Source organism: Chionomys nivalis, chromosome 3 (assembly GCF_950005125.1).
Source record: "Chionomys nivalis chromosome 3, mChiNiv1.1, whole genome shotgun sequence".
NCBI lineage: Eukaryota > Metazoa > Chordata > Mammalia > Rodentia > Cricetidae > Chionomys > Chionomys nivalis.
The window spans coordinates 46,845,125-46,865,937 of NC_080088.1; the positions used below are offsets into that span (position 1 = coordinate 46,845,125).

The 20,813-nt window shown below is 42.9% G+C and overlaps 1 protein-coding gene across 1 annotated transcript in view; it reads left to right on the plus strand.

The window, feature by feature from the left end:
• The window catches only part of Cfap44 (cilia and flagella associated protein 44), an 80,476-nt gene that overhangs the window by 52,659 nt on the left and 7,004 nt on the right, over window positions 1–20,813 (plus strand). Inside the window, exons 26-31 of the mRNA XM_057764606.1 lie at window positions 2,864–3,370; window positions 6,320–6,523; window positions 9,599–9,794; window positions 15,815–15,925; window positions 18,712–18,842; window positions 20,019–20,135. Coding sequence (XP_057620589.1) covers window positions 2,864–3,370; window positions 6,320–6,523; window positions 9,599–9,794; window positions 15,815–15,925; window positions 18,712–18,842; window positions 20,019–20,135 — 1,266 coding nt within the window. The remainder of the gene's footprint in view (window positions 1–2,863; window positions 3,371–6,319; window positions 6,524–9,598; window positions 9,795–15,814; window positions 15,926–18,711; window positions 18,843–20,018; window positions 20,136–20,813) is intronic.

The following is a 20,813-nucleotide window of genomic DNA, read 5'->3' on the forward strand; positions in this document are numbered from 1 at the left end:
AGATGATGGTTGTGATTCCTGGTGATGTCATGATGAGGAAAAGCGCCCTGGTGTTAACTAGAGTCTGCTCAGCCCCCATGTAGGTGCTGGGAACTGAACCTGGGTCCTCTACAGATCCATCTTTTCAGCCTTTTGACCATATTTTTTTTCCAAGACAGAGTTTCTCTGTACAATAGTCTTGGTTGTCCTGGAAGTCATTCTATAGACCAGGCTGGCCTTGAACTTACAGAGATGAGACAAAGCACCACTCGGCCACATTTTTATTCTAAGTTCATTTTAAGTTGCTTAACTAGCTTTGCCTATATTTTTTATATCTCATAATCTATATTTTATTCCACTGTAACTTATTAGTTATCCAAGCCAGAATTAATCCTTCCTTCCTTCCTTCCTTCCTTCCTTCCTTCCTTCCTTCCTTCCTTCCTTCCTTCCTTCCTTCCTTCCTTCTTTCCTTCCTTCCCTTTTCTTTCCTTTCCTTTCCTTTCCTCTTTATTTTTTTGCAGTGTTGGAATCAAACTCAGGGTCTCATGTATGCCAGGCAACAACTTTAACCGAGGCCACTTGGCCTGAAATTCTGTCTCTACAGAGATAGGTAGCTATGGCATCAAGAATAAACTTAGCTCTATCAAACTGAAATACGCTGCATGAAAGCAGCAGCGTACAGCATTGTTCTGTACCTCAGGATGATGGAGACAATTTCTGCACTGCTGGGATTTACTAGCTATGTGGACCTTGCTTGTCATAGAAATCTCCTAATTCTGAATTATCTCATCTGTGAAAGGTTATTAATATAAAATAATACAATATGATAATAACCTTATACACATAATGGAATGCTCAGAATCAATGAGTAATTATTGTCATGGTTAATTTAAGAATATTGAAATATTAGATGCTTTTATCACACATCCTGCATCCCTTCAGCTGGTGTAAAAGTTTCGATTTTCAAGTTGATGAGACCTGGAATCGCCAGGAGGCCTAGGCAGTTGGTCTAGCTTCTAGGTACCTGTGTGGGGGATTATTTAGATGAGGTTTGCCTCAGGCCATGCCTGTAATCATCTTGATTTTTTTTCTATATTTATTTATTGTGTGTACAATATTCTGTGTGTATGCCTGCAGGCCAGAAGAGGGCACCAGACCCCATTACAGATGGTTGTGTGCCAACACGTGGTTGCTGGGAATTGAACTCAGGACCCTTGGAAGAGGAGGCAATGCTCCCAACCACTGAGCCATCTCTCCAGCCCTGTAATCATCTTGATTAACTGAGTTGAGAAAACCCATCCTAAGCCTAGGTGGCACCATTCCTTAGGCTTCGGCTCCAGACAGTATTAAAAAGAAAACTCTAGCTGACTGATCTCCAGCTTTCATTGTTTCTCTCTTCCTGACTGTGGATATAGCATGACCAACTACCCTAAGTTCCTGCTACCAAGACTTCCCAGCTATAAAACAATGCCAGTCTTGAAACAATACACACCTCTTTTCTTTTAAATTGTCAGCTTATTTCATCATAACAGCAACAACAGTTAGTTACTAATAAAATTTCAATTTGTTTGTTATTTGTAGAACCAGAAAGAAGGAGGGATTGTCTTCCTTTCATTTCTGTTGCAACTTGGGTGCCAACGGGTTTATTTCAGCCATAATTCCAGGCTATAGTCCTGGAATTCCAACTATAGCAGGGAAGTCAAGGCAGTGTGGACTTAAAACAGCCAATCACAGCATGACAACAGTTGAGAGCAACTCACCTGCTCCACTCTTATGCTTTTGAAGACCCCCAAACCAAAAGATGGTGCAACCCACAGCAGGGTGGTTCTTCTCACATCAATGAACACAAACATGCTCACAGGCCAACCTGATCTAGACAATCCAACACTGAGACCCTTTCCAGATGATTCTGGATTGTATCTAGTTGACAGTTAAGACCATCTCAGGGCTCCCCAAAGAAGTGGGCTGTGTAGCCGTTAGAGGGGTGAGATTCATTCATGTATGTTTAATCCTCGGTCTTCTATGCACTTCATAGGTGGTTCCACACATAGCCAATGCTGAATTTTCACTTTAAGTCTCAATTCTTTAAAGACTTATTCTCAAGTAGTTAAACACCGTGGTCTTGAGTTAGTAATATGTAGGCTCTTCATAGTAAATATGTAGGTAAGTTTTATAAGATTACCTGACAAAGTGCTTTTGGTATTTTATTAAAAAAACACTACATTTCATGCAAAGTAACTCTCAGTCTGGTTAGCAGCCTCAGGGGTTGCTGGGCTCTTAGATGCCGGGAGTCACTTTCAGGACAGAGGTGGTAATGAACAAGCCTTGAATGGATGAAGTACCTGTGTGGGTATGCTTTGGCTCAGATCAATGGAGAGAGAGCTACAGAAGGATCTCATGGTATGCTGTGACATTGATGTTTAGGATGATGACCACGAAGGAGTCGAAACTCAGAATGAAAAGAGGATAACGTAGAGTTAGATCCTGGGTGGGCAGACGTGGTGAATCTAAATCAACAAGATCCCAGTTTCCCGCTAGGAAAGGCAGTTAGTTAATGTCCTTCCTCTACCATAGCACAGTGTCCAGTTCAGCACAAGGCTTCCTGAGAGTCTTCCAGGAAGAGGTGAAGGACAGGAAACGCAACCTTGCAAACCAGCAGAAGGGGACAAATGGAAGAAAGTGAAAGGAATCCGGAGGTCACATCCGGACTGGCCTCCAGTCTTAATGGGCGACACTGAAACCTAGTGGGAAACTCAATGGAGCACTGAGCAGAGGTGCTCACCATTCCCTAGGCCCACCAGCCCAAAGACAAAGGGTAAATGGCACCCAGACTGCACTCTGTGAGGCGGCTGTGATGTTGTGCTCTTTCTCTCCCTCGTTTCAGGCCCACGGAAAGAAGAGGTACATGAACAAGTGCATTCTTTCCCTCCGAGATCTTAAGTTGGCTGTCATTGAGGAAATCCAGTGCCTGGTACAAGAACTGAAGAACATCCAGTCGTCCATCCCCGCATCCAAGCACTTACCCATTCCTCAGATCCCGCAGATATATCCAGAAGAAGTCCCAGAAAGGAGATTTCAATACGACGAGGAAACACTCTTGAGATTTAAGAGAAAGCAAAAGAAGCGCCAAGATGAGGCGACGGACAGCAAGCAGACAGGATCTGGGAGCACAGGCTCAGGAGGGCTGGGGTTCCTCAAGCTGTCCTCGGGAAAGGAAGGCGATCTTACAACACGAGACTCCCTGTCTAGGTCATCCAAGGCTTCGGCGCTCATCACGGAGCTTCCAAAGTCATCCGAGTTTGAAAAGGCAGAGCCAAGTGATATGGAGCTGGAGATTATGAAGAGAGATGAGGTCAAACACTTGTACATGCAGCAGTATTTGTGCAGCAGGGTAAGAGGTAGAGCCGTCCCTCTACTTAAAACCGACCGGATGAATAGTGGGACAATTCGGTCTGGTTTATGATTGATTGGTTGATTTTAAATTTCTCTACATTTTAACGTTTCACCAATGCTGACCGGTGATTCGCCGACGGCTTGGTTTTCTCCCATCTTTAGTCCCCCAACAAATCACTGTGCTCTCTGTAGAACCTTGGACTTTGTATCTTTTTCCTACAGGTCAACACATTAGAAGACACTTGCAACTAAGTGTAAAGTAAAGGGAGCTGGAGGACCAGCCCTGAGAAGATAAATAGAAGGCACTTAAAGGGGGAACCCTCTGCTTTTCACACCATCCTCTCTGTCTCTGCCTGCCTGGCTGCCTACCTCCCTGTTTCTTTTTCCCTGCCCCCTCCGCTCCTCCCCCTGCTTGCTGGTCTCATTTTGTAGCTCAGGTTAGCCTAAAACTCACTATGTAGCCAAAAACTGGCCTCAAAGTTACGGCTCATCTTCCTGCCTCAGCCCTTCAAATGCCGGGATTACAGATGTGCACCTATAACCACGCCCCCTTTCTTTAATGCATGCTTTGCTACAGTGAGTGGGAGTATTGACAAGGTTCAAAGCTGCTATAAAAATGACAGGTGCAGTTATTTCCAAGAAAACCAGAACCGGGTCGGACCGGAAGTGTGGGACACAGTTGAACTATGGAAGGAAGAGACCCTTTCTTGGATAGATAGCGCCCTGCTACCCGACCTGTAGAAGGAGCCCCTTCTCCGACAGTTTTCAGCTCCGCCCTGCAGTAGCGCTCCCTGCTGCTTTCCAGTCTTCTTCTTCATCACCATTTCTACTCCGTCCAGGCCGACTCTCCCACTATCCATCCCTGTCTCCCAGGCTCTCCTGCCACCGTCTCACAGCAGAGCCTTTTTCTTTACCGTTCCGTGTAATTGCAGTGACTGACATCCAAACTGGGCCGACACGCAAAGCGCGGATTAGTCCACACCCTTGCCATCATCTTCCGCACACTCCCCGGCCGCGTTTGTGAACTCCGTCGCACCTGCAGTCAGCGCTTTATCGCTTGCCCTTGTCTTTCCTGACGCTTCACGCGTGTTGTTTGTCTTACAACGCAGATGAAGTAGTTCTTCAGACAAGCGCCACCTCTCCTCTTCTGTTCTGCTCGGGATGCCTAGACACAAGGCACGCCAGACATATAGTACATGCTCGTTCACGAGCTTTGCTATAATCACACGAATTTATTGATTTTAACAACTGAACAAATGTTTGTTGGCCATACCACTTGCAGAGACACAGCAGCTGCGTAGTGGGAACACAGCAATGCTCAAGAAAAACACTCCATTATCATAAAACTTGCACAGTATCAGTTGTGAGAGTAACAGAATAGATTAACCCTTACAGACTCGGAGACCTATGTGGTCCAGTTTCAGTAATTTTTTTTTTAAAGAAAATGTCCTCCTGCCTCCAGAGAAATTAGGAAGAATTCAGATTTATTTAATAAGCATAAAGGAAAGTCCAAATGTGTATTTTACAGCCACACTTACTTAAGAGCTTGATTTATTTCTTTTCTTTGGGTTAGTTTCTGTATTTTAACATTCTAAAATTTCCTAGCAACTTTACTCCCACAGATCCACAGGCCTCTTCCTGCCCATTATCTTCTATCAGGGGACTTTATGTACATTAAGTTTTTGACAGTCAAGATGTCCTGTAATGTACAACCCAACAAATAACACTCGGTGGTTTTCCCCTTCCCACTGTGTGAGTTCCCTCAGGGGCATCACTAACTCTGAGTTGCGTATGGAGAGCTGCACCCTAACAGAGCACACATGAGGACCTTGGCCAGAGTAGAGTAAGGCTCAGATCAGGATCTGGGACTTAGATTTCTAGCTTACCTCTGTAATAAGGTAGGCTTGCTTGCAGGGAAATCACCTTTATCTTCATTTCTTCACTTGGAGAACATGATAACTGAACAGCTCTTTGCGACTCCATGATTGTATTTACCTATGTAACAGCATTTTCCATTATGTTTTTTTAAACTTTTATTCTTCTCTCATACATTACCATCCTGACTGCAGTTTCCCCTCCCTCCACTTCTCCCAGCACCCCTACCTCTCCCTCTCCAAGATCAACTCCTCCTCTGTTTCCTTTAAAAAAAAATTAAATAGATAAAAAAGAGCAGGCCTCCCAAGGATGTTCGGCGAACATGGCCTAAAAACTACACCAAGTCTGGGCACAAACCCCCGAATCATGGCTACATGTGGTAACCCAGTAGGGGGAAAAGGATCCCAAGCACGGCCCAAAGCGTCAGAGGCAACCCCGTCCCCATCGTTAGGAGTCCCACAAGAACACAAGCTACACAATCATAGGATGTATGCAGAAGACCTAGCTCACACCCATCCGCGGTCCACGTTTGTCATGACCTGTGAGTTTCTGTGAGCTCCTATGAGCCCTGCCTAGTTGATCCTGTGGGCTGTGTTCTCATAGTGTTCTCAACCTTCCGGCTCCTACTGTCCTTCTTCCCTCTCTTCTGAGGGGTTCTGCTGGCTCTGCCTCGTGTTAGGCTGTGGGTCTCTCTATCTGTTCCCATTAGATTCTGGATCACACCCCTCTGATGGCGATTGGGTTAGGCACTGATCTTCCATTTTATATTTTTGAATTTTTTTCAAGAGTTACAAAGAGTGATGTTTATTTATAGCTACTGTGAGAAGGTGGGGTAGATAGAGAGGATACAGACATAAAGGGTGTTACCGATGGCTTAGTCAGTGTTGATGAAGTGGCTCAGAGGACTGTAGTTATACAATTTCCACTAGTGAGCTATACAGATTTAGTGCCACGTAGAAGTGAATTTATAACGAGCACAATAGTTGTATAATGAAAAATATTGTAGACACATTAGAACTGTTGGATATTTACCCTTTAACTTTTATATCCTCACATCTCTCCTCTATCTCAGATCAAAGAGCTGATGGTCACTTTTGATGCAGAACTCCACCTTCTGAGACACCGGAAACTGAAACTGGACACGAAGATGAAACTATCTGACCTGCACCATGTCACGCTATTTCAAGAAATGCTTCTCCTCAAGAATTTTGAAAAACAGGAAAATATTCTTCAAGAGCGTGTCAATTCCTTAGACAAAGAAGAGCAGGACATGCAAGTAAGAGCAGGCTGAACCCTAGCTGGCTGCTCCCCTTCAGTTAGGGAGGATTACTGAAGTCCTTACCACACAGACCTGGGCACATAAATTTGATACCCCAGAACCTATGTAAAAACCTGGGTACAGCAGCTCCCATGCCTTTAATCCAAATCCGGGGACGTAGAGAAAGGAGGGTCTCTGGATCTTATTAGTCAGCCAGTCTAGCCAAATTGCTAGCTTCAGGTTCAGTGAGACATGCTGTCTCCAAAAAAAAAAAAGATAGAGAAGGCTAGCAAGATAGCTTGGCGGGTAAGCACACTTGCCAACCAGCCTGATGACCTACCTGAGTTCAGTCCTTTAACCCATATGCTGGAGTTGTTTTCTGACCGTACATACACTGTGATAAATGTACACACACACACACACACGTGTGTGTGTGAGAGAGAGATGGTTATAAACAATAAAATATGACAAGATAATAATTAAGGAAGACACAACATCCATCTCTAGTTTCTGCACATGTGTGAATACATGTACCCCCACACACATACAAACGTACACAAAATATAGGAATCACGTATGAGAGAAAACGCATTTGTCTTTCTTATGCTTGCTTAATTTGCTTAATATATTCATCTCCAGTTGCAACCATTTTTCTGCAAATGATACAGCTTTATTATTTTAAAGACCATTTCTACTTATTCATTGAGAATTTCACACTTGCATACAGTGTATCCTGACCAATTCCACCCTCTGGCTCCCTCCTTCCAGCCTTCACATCCTCCCAGCTAATCTTATTCCTCCTCCTTGTTGCTGTCTTCTTGTTGTTCTTGTTCTTCCTTTCTTCTTCCTCTTCCTCTCCTCCTCCTCCTCTTCTTTTCTAAATATAACCCAGTAAATCAAGTTAGTGCTGCCCACATGTGCATGGTGAGGGCAATTCACCGGAGAATGGATAACTTACCCATGGGCATACCCAAAGAAATGACACCCCACCCCCCCTCCAGCATCCACTCATTTTAAATACTTTTTTCCTGGAAGTGGGACATTATGAGCTCTTCCTCATCCGTTCTAGAGCGTTGACTGCTTTGAGTTTTGCCCAAGTCATATGCAAGTAGCCACGGCTCCTGTGTGTTCATGAGTGTAACAGCCATGCCATGCCCCAAAGACAACATTTCACAGTACTCTTCTGATCCTCTGCCTCTTGTATTCCTTTAACCTTTCTTCTGCAGTATTCCCTGAGCCTTGGGGCAGGAATGATATACATGTCCCATTTAGGCGCTCAGCAGTCACTCATTCTTAGTCTTTTGATTAATTATGAATCTCTGCATTACCTGCCTATCACTGCAAAAACAAGTTTCTCTTTGCCCAAGGTTGCGAACAGCACCAATCTATGAATATAAACACAGATATTTAGAAGTCAACTAGACAATATGTCCATTTAGTGAAACAATAGTAATAGGTACCTCTTAGGGTCCATGATCTCACCAGCTTTTGACCAGGTTCACAACACCACACACACGAATGCATGCACACACATATCTGATTTTGTGCCAGTACCATGCTGTGTTGTTACTGTTTCAAGGTTTTTTGTTTGTTTTAACTATGACTCTATGGTATAAATTGAAATATGGCATGGTGATTCCTCCAGCAGAATTATTTGTGTTTAGGATTGCTATGGCTGTCAGGATATTTTGTACTTGCTGTGAATTTTAAGGTTTATTTTCTACTTCTGTGAAGAATTTCATTAGAACTTTGTTTTGGATTGCATGAATTTGTCAATAGCTTTTTGGAAATAAAGATAGGGGTACTCATTGTTATCTACTTTAAAAGGAAAAAAAAATCCACTGGGTAAAACAGCTCAGAGGGGAAAGTTGGGGTACTTTTAGTGTCTATAGATTTCAGAGATTATTAAATCTATGGAAGATTATAAATATGAAGGAACACGAGAAGGGGATAAGGATGACAGAAAGAAAAGTCATGAGATATGGGTGAAGAAAAAAGAATGGATAGAGGAACAGGCACAGCAATCTTCAACCCTAACTGAGCAAGGTACAAACAGAATAGTAAAGAGACTGGGGACATAACAGGGACAAGGAGTTGGGGATGAAAAGAGAGAGGTCAAAATGTGATGTCAGATAACCCGACAGTTCCAAGTTTCTAGAATTGAAACCCTCTCAACCAGGCTAACCTGTGTTCTTTGAGAAGAAGGGGTAGGGCGTAATGGAAAAAAGAACAAAAGAGGAAGAAAGGAGGGGAGAGAATGTTAAATTGACACTTGGCGCTGAATACAGGGGGAATGAATGTGAAGGAGAGAGATGAATGGGGGCATAGGGTCTAATTGCTGGCTACAGCTTCTGCTTTCTTGGCAGTCCTTCTAGGACTTGCAGATGCCATCAGAGCCCTGTATGTGGTAGGGTCTTCAATGCTGGTTTTAGTCCCAGGTCGGGTTTCAAATTCAGTCTTTACTTGAGGCTCATGTCTGGTCATAGATACTGGTCCCATTGGTAGACAATCTTTAAAGGGTTGGGTCGGAGATGCTGGTCAGTCCTCTGGGATGGTCCTTCAGGAATCCAGCTGTGAATGCTGGCCCTGCCCCATGTTAGACACATCGCTTCATATCTTCGTCTATGTTTTCTCTGTAGGCACCATCTTATCTGAGTGGCAGTAAAAATTCCTATTTGGCCAGGTAGTGGTGGCACACACCTTTGATTTCAGCACTTGGGAGGCAGAGGCAAGTGGACTTCTGTGAGTTGAGGCCAGCCTGGTCTAAGGACCAAGCCCCAGGACAGCTAGGGCTGTTACACAGAGAAACCCTGACTCAGAAAACGAAACAACCCAAAACAAACAACAAAAAATTTTAATTTACTTTGGATTTTTTACGTGAACATTCCAAAGATACTGAACTTCAATGATGTTTCTAAAGAATGTAAATTTAATCAAGCAGTTCTAAAAACATTAGAAATTTAAATTTCTATTAAGCTTAAAAATATCTGTAGACTCCAGTTTTGCATTGGAAAGTGCATTACCCTCCAAAGCCAGCATGTTAGAAATGTTAATATCTTATGTTATCTTATGCTCTTTTCTTCCTTCCCTTAGTGGAAAATCAATGAAACTCTGAAAGAGATGGAAGAGAAAAAGAATGAAATCACCAAGCTCCAGGAGCAGGAAAAGGCCCTCTACGCCGGGTTCCAGTCAGCCCTTGGAGAAAATAATAAATTTGCAAACTTCCTTATGAAAGTCCTGAAGAAGAAAATTAAGCGGGCAAAGAAAAAGGAAGTTGAAGGCGATGCTGGTTTGTGTTCCTCCTCACACTCTAGTTCATTTATTTTCACTAACACTAAAAAGAGAAGTACCCGGGTTTTCTGGCTTAGTGCCATTTCCCCCAACTACCTCCCAGGCGATGTAGATGTGCTGGACGAATCAAAGAGCAGGGGCTACAAGCTGTTATGGTGTGTTTGAACACCTGGAGCGGGAGTGGTTTTGTGTGTGTGTGAGCATGCGCACATGTGTGTGGTGTGTTTGATATGGATTAATACAGGATAGTTTGCTATCTTTGATGAAATACCTGTCCTCATCTCTTCTATGTGTTTGACGGGCCCTGAGTTTTTGAGTGTTCCCTTGTTGTAGAGCCTAGTCCATTGCCTGATACATCCTTCACAATTTTCCCCTCATCGGTGACATTTGCATCTGTGCATTTGTTGAGAAGCTTGTCTCGTTCCTTTGAATTGTTTGTGACCTTTTGAATTGTGTGTCACAGTTGTCTGGACCTATATGTGCATGTGTCTCTGGGTTTTCTATTTTCTTACGGTGACCTACGCCTTTTGTTATTGTAACTGCATACTAAGTCCTGAGATCACGTAGACCAGTTCCTCCTACGCTAGTCTTATTTTTCAAAATGACCTTAGCTGTCTTTAGGTCTTTAATATTTCCATATTTTAGAATAGCATTCTTTATATCTACAAAGAAATCTTGTTGGGATTTTTACCACAGGTATGTTAAATCTATTTATTAATTTAGCTCTGCGTGTCTCTGGGCGGACCTTGCATGTTTGCCTAGTAATCAGCATACTGCGTCTCAACACACAGCTCGTGCTCCTGTTTTGTTAGAGTTATACCTGTATAGTTCCCTGTTTGGGATGATCATAAGTAAGTGGTACTTTTGCTCTCGGTGTTTTCATGCTTATTGCTAACATACAGGCGTATGAATGGTTTTTGTTGTTTGGATTGTTTGTTTTTGTTTTATTTATTTATTTTTTTAGTTCCTTCAAGACAGGGTTTCTCAGCTCTGGCTGTTCTGGAACCCGCTCTGTAGACCAGGCTGGCCTTGAACTCACAGATCCACCTACCTCTGCCTCCTGAGTGCTGGGATTAAAGGCATGGACCACCGCTCAGCGGCATTATTGATACATGTTCGCATCATGTTCCATGGACTTAGTAGTTCTAGGAGGTTTGAATAGATTCTTGGAAACTTTCTGGGTAGAAATAATTTCATCTGCAAACATGAGCCATTCTATTTCTGGTCTGTGTCCAGATTTTCCTATTTTTCCCCCTTTACATGGTTCAAATATCTAGAATTTAGAATTACACCTAAATGGACTGGCAGGCTGAGGTCTCTGTTTTGTTTCCAACATTACAGAGAAAGCATCCAGTCTTTTGCCATGAGCATAGTGGTATATTGTTTGTATTTTGATAAATAAATCTTGCCTGAAGCCTGGCAGGTGATTTTAAAAGGTGCACATGTCCCATAGCATGTGGAAAGACACCTGGAGTCTTTACGTTACACCTGATGACATGATTTGACTGCTTTGTGGGTAGAGGCAGGCTGCTGCTGAGGAAACTAGCAATGTGTCCCTTAATTGGATGCTTGTTAGGACTTATTGCAAGATGCTTAGGTGAGTGGGAGTATCTGAGAGAAAAAGAGAAGACAAAAAGGAAAAAGGTTAAGCAGGGAGGCCACAGTGCTAGGTAATGGGGTGTGGGGAGAAAGGTATATTACCTCATTAAAGGGATAATCATTCCTCTATCTCCTTAGCATGGCCACAGGTAAATCAGCTTTCCAGGGTGGATGGTTTTTTGGCCAGTGATTGACAGACCCCATAAAATATAATTTTCTAATGTTTGGAGCAGATCAGAATGTCATATCTCTGATTGGGGTTAGAAGTGCTCCGTTGTTTTGACTAGGAAGAAAAAACTTTCTGTTAATGGACCACAACATGGTCTTTATGTTCATGCTCAGTGGTGTCCAAGATTACTGTAACTTTCCCTCTCAAGAGTGGAGACCCTAAAATCATTGAGGAGAGGGACTGAAATTGTGGAGTGTAGTGATACATTATTGTGAAACTGTCTTTTTACCTCCAAAAAGTGAAGTTTCAGCATACCTGACAGAAAAGTTCATAATCCCTTGGGATCATTTAAGACTGTATAGCGCAATAAAAACAATTTTAAAAGATCATTTGCATTAAAAAAGACTGTACACTTAACCTGCTATCCTACTGCGTACCAGTCTATTTTACTTACCCTTAAGAAAACATTAAACCACTCTTACTCAGATCCTTGCATTTCTCATGCAACCAGCTTTTACGTCAGATGAACACCTTTAATTAACTTTATGCCCTGTCATGCACCTGCCCCAGAGTAGTGCATGTATGTACATGTGTATAGTAGCAATCATTTACTGAAAGCTGCGAACAAGTTGGAAGCCTCAAGTATCTGACATGAATGTTGGGAGCAGCGTGTAGATACAGTTTGATGGTGTCTGTTTGAAGTCTGTTTGTGTGTCTGAGTTAGCTGGGATTTCTTCCCTTGTAAAAACTGCTAAATTTTCTGTAAAGATTTCCTAATCTCTTTCCCATACCTATTTTCTGTGCTGTTTAATAAATATAGTAAAGCTCTTTTTTAGACCCAGATATTCTCTCTCTCTCTCTCTCTCTCTCTCTCTCTCTCTCTCACACACACACACACACAAAACACACACACACATGCACGCACACACACCAGGCAACAGAGAGACTACAGACGAGCTAAAAAACACAGACTATAGAAAGAAAAAAGACACAGGGAGAGAAGTGGAGAATTCAAATGTGGGCTCACTCTTGGTCGAACTCCTTCAAGAGGAAGTTCTTTGATTTCGCTCCTTCATGAGATATCGACACAGCTTGGTGCCTCTGAGGTCATCCCTAATGTCTTAACTAACACAGGGAATAGATACAACCCATTTTCACCAAGAAAATCCAGAGGTCCAATTCTACAAGTGTTCACCAAAACTGATTAGTGTCTGGACTGGAATGTCAGTCATATCCTCAGACAGGGCCTCCAGGCAGGGGCCTCAATTAGGGGAACAGAGATAAACAGAAACCAGACCAGGATCCAGAATGTTTTCCGATGTCACAGGCCTGGGGCTGGGAGAGAATCCCAGACACTCCCAGCTTCTGCTCAAGGAACTGGAACAGAGTTCTCTAACCCTAACCCGCCCAGCGCCTCTCTATCTCCCGTTCTCGTCAGTGCTGTGAACTGGGAAGTCTGTCCTCATCTTTGACTTTCTGGAGGAAAGTCCGGAGGAAAGACTTTTCTGCTTTCAGTCTTCAGTAGAATTGGCCTGCGAAGCTGTTTGCAACAGAAGACTTGGCAGCAGTGGGAGCGTTATGAATTTCATGAAGTAAAATTTCTTAATAGCTCAGTGATATTCAATCTCCTGTTTTATGTTAGACGAGTTTGCATAGTGAGTACAGTTTTCTTAAGGAATCGGCCTACTTTTCTAACAAAATTCATAAGTATAAAGCTGTTCGCTGTCTCCTTGTTATCATTTAGTAACTGCAGGGCGTGGTAATATAACATTTTAGTGTAGTTATTAACACACGGTAATTGTACAAATGGATGTGATTCACTGTACTATTTCCAAAGAAACACACAGACTCTTCACTGGTCCTCCTACCCCTTGTCTGCCATCTTCCTTCCCCCCACAGTCCCTTCCCAGTTCTCCATAGTCCTAATCACAGCACCGTTTTCTCTTCTTTCACAGTTCTCATGTATGACAGAAAGCACGTGACACTTGTTTTTCTGTGCCTGGCTTATTTTGTGCAAATGTCCTCTGGCTACACCCATTTTTTTTTTCTGTGCAAATGACAAGAGCCCATTCTTTTTGGCTGAGTAATAACACTCCATTGTATATAAATACCCTCTTTGCTTTATCTGTTTGTCTGTTGACAGGCCGATTCTGTATCTTGGCAATGATAAATAGTGAACAATAAACATGAGTCCACAGGCATTTTTGTATGCTGGCCTCATTTCCTTTGTATATACACCCAGGAGTGGGATACTGGGGCACATGACAGTTTTGCTTGTAGTTATTGAGGAAGGTTCATGCAGTCCCTCACCCCCAGAGTGACATTCCTGTGAACAGTGTATTTGCATCCCTTTGTCTCTACATCATCACTAATTATATATATAATATATTATATTATGTATACATGTGCCATTCTATTGGAGTGAGATAGAGTCCCATTGTACATGTAAGCTTCAGAGCATGTGGGGCGGCCTCATTACACTTGTACAGAGGGAGCAGGACCCCTACAGGTAACGAGGGTTTCCACGGATGCTGCTGACACTGCCTCTGGCATTAGTTATTCTCTCATTACTGTGACACACTATCTGACAAAAAATGACTTGAGTAAAGAGTTTATCTTGGGGACACAGTCCATAATGGCAGGGAAGACGCCACAGTAGGACGGTGACGTAGGAAGTCACATTGTAGCTGGCATTAAAATGTTTCTGATTCACTTCATATGGAGGTAGAGGTTACTTAAAGTCATTTTCAGAGAGATTTTAGGTTTCAGAAATGTACAAGATCCTGAAATAGAGATATAGGATTGTAACATTGGCTACCCAGAAGGTTAGAATAGGTACAAGTTTGGTCCTCTTGGGCTACGTGGGTTTAAGGCCAGCCTAGGAAATTTAGCAATTCCCTGCCCTCAAAAAATTCATTATAATAAAATTTAAATTTAAAAAGGGCTAGAATTAAAGTTTATCGGTATAGTGTTTGCCTGGCATGTAGTCCTGGATAAAAAGAAATGAATAAACTGGGCTGTGGTGGTGCATGCCTTTAATCTCAGCACTCAGGAAGCAAAAGGCAGGTGGATCTCTCTGAGTTCAAGGCCAGCTTGGTCTACATAGTGAGTTCCAGAACAGCCAGGGCTACACAGAGAAACCTTGTCTTGGGAAAAAAAAAAAGCAAGCAAACAAGGAAAAAAAATGAATGAATAAATAAATAAGTAAATCTTAAAAGTATGAGGTCCATGTTATGTCTAATTTGAAGTTCCATAAGACCACAATTGCAAATTGGTGGCGTGTAGCTCATAGATACTCCCAAGGTGTCTTAAGAGCAAAATGGGACATGTTAAGTCTATACTCATTTATCTTGGGGATGATATGTTTACTATTCAGATTTGAACAATTTATCAAGATGCTATACACAACATGAAAATGGAAAGTTATGCATGACCCTTGCTAAAGAGCAACCATGCAATGATGTAGAAGGGTCTTTATCTATCTGTTGTTTCATTGGTTGATTAATAAAGAAAACTGCTTGGCCTGATAGGTCAGAACATAGGTGGGTGGAGTAGACAGAACAGAATGCTGGGAAGAAGGGAAGTGAGCCAGACACGATGGAGCCAGTCGCCAGGTCAGACATGCTGAATCTTTCCCGGTAAGCCTGGTTCTACACAGATTATTAGAAATGGGTTAATCAAGATGTGAGAATTAGCTGATAAGAGGCTAGAACTAATAGGCCAGGCAGTGTTTAAAAGAATACAGTTTCCGTGTTATTATTTCCGGGGCTAAGCTAGGTGCAGGAGCCGTAGGGGACGAAAAGCAGGCCCGCAGCTCCATCACTACAATGCAAATTGTCCAGGTGGCTGCTGAAATGGTATTTTGAGGTAGGAAAAAATATAGAATTCAACTCTGAATGCAAGAACAAATGATAACCTATAGCAGAGGAGCAGGAGAGTGGCCAGTGGATAGAAAATTACTGACAAGTAGAGTAATTCTTTGCTAAAATCTAACAGAATCTTCTCTGAAGGCAGACCAACGTGACAAGCGATAGGGAGAAGGGGAGATCTGAGGATTTTGTCTGCTGGTAAGGGTGAGGGTCCTCAAACAGCATTCCTGCTGTGACTGGATTCAGCAAGCTGAGGACAGAATGCGTGGTCTGCGTCTTTAATGATTTTAACTCTTTGCACTGTCTGCTCCCTAGTGACTGACTGTTGGGAAACCCTGCTGCAGCAGCTGCCCTGCTGACAAGGTCCTCTTCTCTCCTTAGATGAAGATGAAGAGAGTGAGGAATCCAGCGAAGAGGAGTCCAGCTTGGAGAGCGATGAAGATGCATCTGGATCTGAGGATGATGTTTTTGACGACTCCATCTGCCCAAACAGTAAGTTAGGCAGAGCCACGCGTTCGTTGTAGAGTGGGAACAGGGGCTATCGATGCAGAGGTGGTCCTTTCCTATTTCTAGTCTATTTCTCTGGTAATGAAATTAAAGAAAAGAGTGGGTTAAAATGTTTGAAGTCTAGCCTACAACCCTTTGGGAGGGCTCTCTGGGAGGATTATTATCCAAGCCTTTAGACAGGGTTTTTATTAGGAACAAATTAATATGGTAAACAATTCAGAGATATGAATTATGTAGCAAATGAATTGTATAGATAAAAGCCAGATTTGTACTTTACACACACACACACACACACACACACACACACATACACACACACACACCAGTATTTCCTTTTTGACAAACTCTCAAATTTTCTATTTTGACTCTGTAAGGACAGTCCATTCCAGTTTCCAGGAAACTGGTGATAAGTTTTTACTAGTGACACTACCCCAGAGCATCAGATCAATATGCTTACAGTCTTCATAAGTCAATAGTTCAGTGGAAAAAAAAATCTATTTCATTTTGTTTGTAATTTGATTTTCCAGACATTAAAAATGAAGTTTTACTCAAAATTTAGAAGTTTCATTTCAAATAAAGCTTATATCTTGTTTTAATTTCAAAGACAAGATTTTTTCTTTCTTTGTATTTTTTTTTTTTTTTTGAGTTTCTCTTTGTTGCTTTGTCTGTTTTCAAACTTGCAGCATAGACCAGGCTGGCCTCAAACTCACAGGGATCCACCTGCCTCTGCCTCCCAAGTGCTGGGATTAAAGGCGTGCGCCACCACTGCCCAGCTGACAAGAGTCTTATTTAACAATTCCAATATTTATGAGCAGAATAAGAATTTTGTAATTCACTTTGTTACATTGTAGTGGGATTAAAGGGCTTGCACACCACACAGCCAGTCTAACTGCTGAGCTGGCTTGAAACTAGGGCTTGTAAATCCTGCTTGGCTACTCTGTTTTGTGGGTTGAGGGGTCACTTCTCAAGTTCTTACTCGTGCTAGGCTAGTGTTCTACCTCTGTGTTACATTCCCAGCTGTTAGGATTTGAGACCAAGCCTTCCGATGTAGCTTAGCCTGGCCTGAATTTACAGCCCTTTCTACCCCAGCTCCCTATTGCTAGGATTGTAGGCACGTGCTATCTACACACAGCTCTGTTTCAGTATTCTAATTCCACATTGCAAGGGAACGGTGTCAACTCGGGAGCACCAAAACGCCTAGTATTGACTCGGGACCCCCAAAACCAATTCTCAGCACAAAGGAGATTGATTTGCCCCAGAGGGACAAAGGGCAGGGAATAATAGACAGAGAAAGAGATAGAGTATAAGGGAGAAGAAGGGAATAAGGGAGAGGGGACAGGGGCATTTGTCTCAGAATGGGACAAAGAATTGTCTCTAGATAGAGAGGAGACAGACGTGGCCCATAAGCAAATGGAGGCTTTTAAAACTAAAAGGGGAAACCCGGTTAGGATGAGTTTAATTTTAACTGAGCCAAAGAGCGTCAGGGGGAGGAAGTGGCCAAATAAGGGAATGGACCTTAGCTGCTCCCTTTAGGAATGTAATCTAATGCTTTTTACTAAGGCAGAGGGAATGGGGGAGAAGGGCAAGGCTGCCAAAGCCATGTTTGCCATCCTCAAGTCAGCTCGAGTACCTGCACACAGGGTCATCTATCCTTCCGTGTAGAAATGTACATTAGTATAACACAACTCAAATAAAAGCCTGCCCGGGGAGCATGTTGCATTGCATGCAGATTACACTATAGCACTTCCCTTAGAATGAAGGTTTTTTTTGGCCTATAAAATCAGGACAATTGGGGCTTCAGAGAGGCCTCAGAGCACAAAATGATGGCCAAAGAAGCATGAGGACTTGTGTGTGAATCCCCAGAACCCATATAAAGTTGGAGAGGCTTAGCAGAAACATCAGAACCCCAGAAAATCAAGGCCAGTTAGCCTAGTGAACTTACTGGGAAACAAGAGACCCTGTCTCACACAGGTTGAAGGCATTATTGTGTGACTAAAGATTCCCTGAGGAAATGCAACTCATGTCTACTCATCCAGATAGGGAACCCAGGGCAGAGAAAAGTATGAATGCCACAGAAGTCCAGTGAGTTTTATTGGAGTTACAGGAATATGGGTGTCACCCACTATGGGTGACAGCTCATGAAAGTTGGGAACTTGGAGCACACTGCACCGTCTGCAGGCAGAACAACAGAGTGGAAAGTGTTCCTTCCAAGTAACCTAGTTAGTCTAAACCTCTTCCAGGTAGCTCAGCTGCTTTCTGCTTCTTCCAGGCAGCTGGTCTGGTCTCAGTCTTCTTTGCAGCTTGGCTTGTCTGAGATTCTTCTCTGCAGCAAAGCTTCTTTACTCTGGCAAGGAGGGGCCTAGTGAATCTGGTCAGTTTCAGGGACTTCCTGAAGCTGTTTTGAGTTGTTTATCTTGCTGCTTAAGGAGCTTCCCTGAAGAGTGGAATGTTTCTATCTTGGAGGAAACTGTTACACAACAATGACTCTGAGGTTGTTCTTTGACCGCCACATACACCACACACACACACACACACACACACACACACACACACACACACACGCATGCACGCACGTGCACCGCGCGAGCACACACACACACTTTGTTTTTTTGTTTTTAAAAGAAGGAAAACAATTTCTCCCTTGCAGGGTCTAGTGTGGGTCTGTGAATAGTGATTCTGAATCTTCAATGTTCCTAGTTCCGTGTTCCTAGTACCACCACATCCCCCTTCAAACAGAGCTGGCTTCCTTCTTATTTTAACTCTCTATTCAGACTGTGATCCGAATCTTTTTGAACTGGCCCTCCAACTTCGAGAGAAAAGGCTAGACATTGAGGAAGCCTTAGTGGAAGAAAAGAAAATTGTTGACAACCTGAAAAAAGAGTATGATACGTTCTCCAAAAAGGTATGGGGTCTACCTACTTGTTTGTCTTCTAACGTGCTACCCACCCTCCTCTGTCATAGGCATGGCATTGCTAGGACTTTTAAGAGAAGAAGCATTTCAAACGTTCTCTACAGCTTTCTCTGTGTCACAGGTCTGTAGTGTGGCAGGGTCATTACCTTTTGGATAATTGCTTTTTCTTTATGTGATTCATCTGTCCCAACTTTTTTGATGATATAACTCTATGAGCAATAGATAGCATAGCACATAAGACATAATAAATGTCTGTGGATTTATGAATAACACTCAGGAAATATTGGTTTCATATATTGATCATGAAGCATTCTTAGAAATGAGATGAAGGTGAGTAGCAATAGATACTCTGGTGTTTCCTCTCTCACTCAGTCTTCTGGGGCTGATGCATTGTCTGTTGGAGGAAGCTAAAGCTTCTGGAACTTTATTATCTTCTCCTTTTTCTTTTGACTTTCAGTCTTAGGTACTCTTGTTTGGAAAAATGTCACTCAACTTGATTCACATATGTTTTTTGTTTTTGTTTTTTTTTTGGTAGATGAAAATGTTCAGGAACACTGTTGGGTGTCAGGAGATGACGATTGTGCTTTGGCAATGCTGTAGCTTCATGTTTGGAAATACTTCTTTTATGCCAGGTGGTGGTGGCACAAGCCTTTAATCCTAGCACTTGGGAGGCAGAGGCAGGCAAATCTCTTTGAGTTTGAGGCCAGCCTGGTCTATGGAGTGAGTTCCAGGACAGCCAGGGCTATTACACAGAGAAACCCTGTCTCAAAAAACCAAAAAAACAAAACAAAAACCACTTATTTATTAAATTTCTTTGGGTCACTGTAACAACAATAACAACAGCAAAGTCTTCTACCATTCTGACAAAGATAAAATATTTTCATACAGAAAATAGAAGAAAGAGAGGGAGATTTTTTTTTTTAAAAATCTTGTTTATAAAGCTTTTACAATTCTTGGACTCCGGGATGACTCAAGAGGGAATATGCATTCTAACCTGGCAGGAAGAAAATATTACGCATTTCTTGGCTGCAGCTTAGATTCAGGCCCTGAGTCATGGTCCCCTGAAGCACATCCTGTGCCCACTGTGCCTTTGTTTACCACCTTGGATGGATATATGTGTACACTGTCACTGAATCATGTCACTCTCTCTCGCGTGGCTTTGTTCAGGTAAAAGTTGTGGCGACCAATCTGAATGCTGCCGAGGAGGCCCTGGAGGCCTATCAGCGAGAGAAGCAGCAGAGACTGAACGAACTGCTGGTGGTCATTCCCCTCAAGCTCCACCAGGTGACCCCCCCCCCCCAACGAGTCTGCCCAGCATCCCTCGGGAAGAAGCAGTGTTCATGGCTCACCAACGATGTGCCGTGTCCCTTGGTGGGAGGATTCTGCCTGCAGAATGACATCCCCAACCCTTCTTACCCAGTCAGGCTGCTAACTAAAGAAAAACACCAAGGCACGCATGCTTCCCTGGCTCGTAGTCACTTGGCGGTCCAGCCTTTTCAGGTCTGGAGAAACCGATGTGAGAATGAGATGGCTGGAGCTTGGGATGCTGAGTCTTGCACACAGGTGACTTTCCATCCATCTTTAGTCAGCTGTGAACCAGTGAGCGGAAGGAAGCTCATCTTAATGTCATTCATAAGGGAGGTTAGGACAAGGCAGAAATAATCTTTTTCTAATTTTTTTCCATCTCCGTTCATTTCCGCTCTCTACTTGAATCACAACTTACACTAAACTGTGGGGATTCGCATCATGAGAAGAGAAAGGCTTGCTGTAGACTCTTGTCATTTTAAGAGAAGAGGCCATTCTTAAGGGGCAAGAAATACTTCAAAAGTCATTTTATTTGTATTTCCTGTGACCTGACTCTAACCGGTTGAGCTATCTGTGACAGTTTGTTTTATCATCCTTGAAATGTGTGCTCCGTTGTTAAGAAGAAGATATCAGGCAAGACTTGTTCTGGCAACTTTG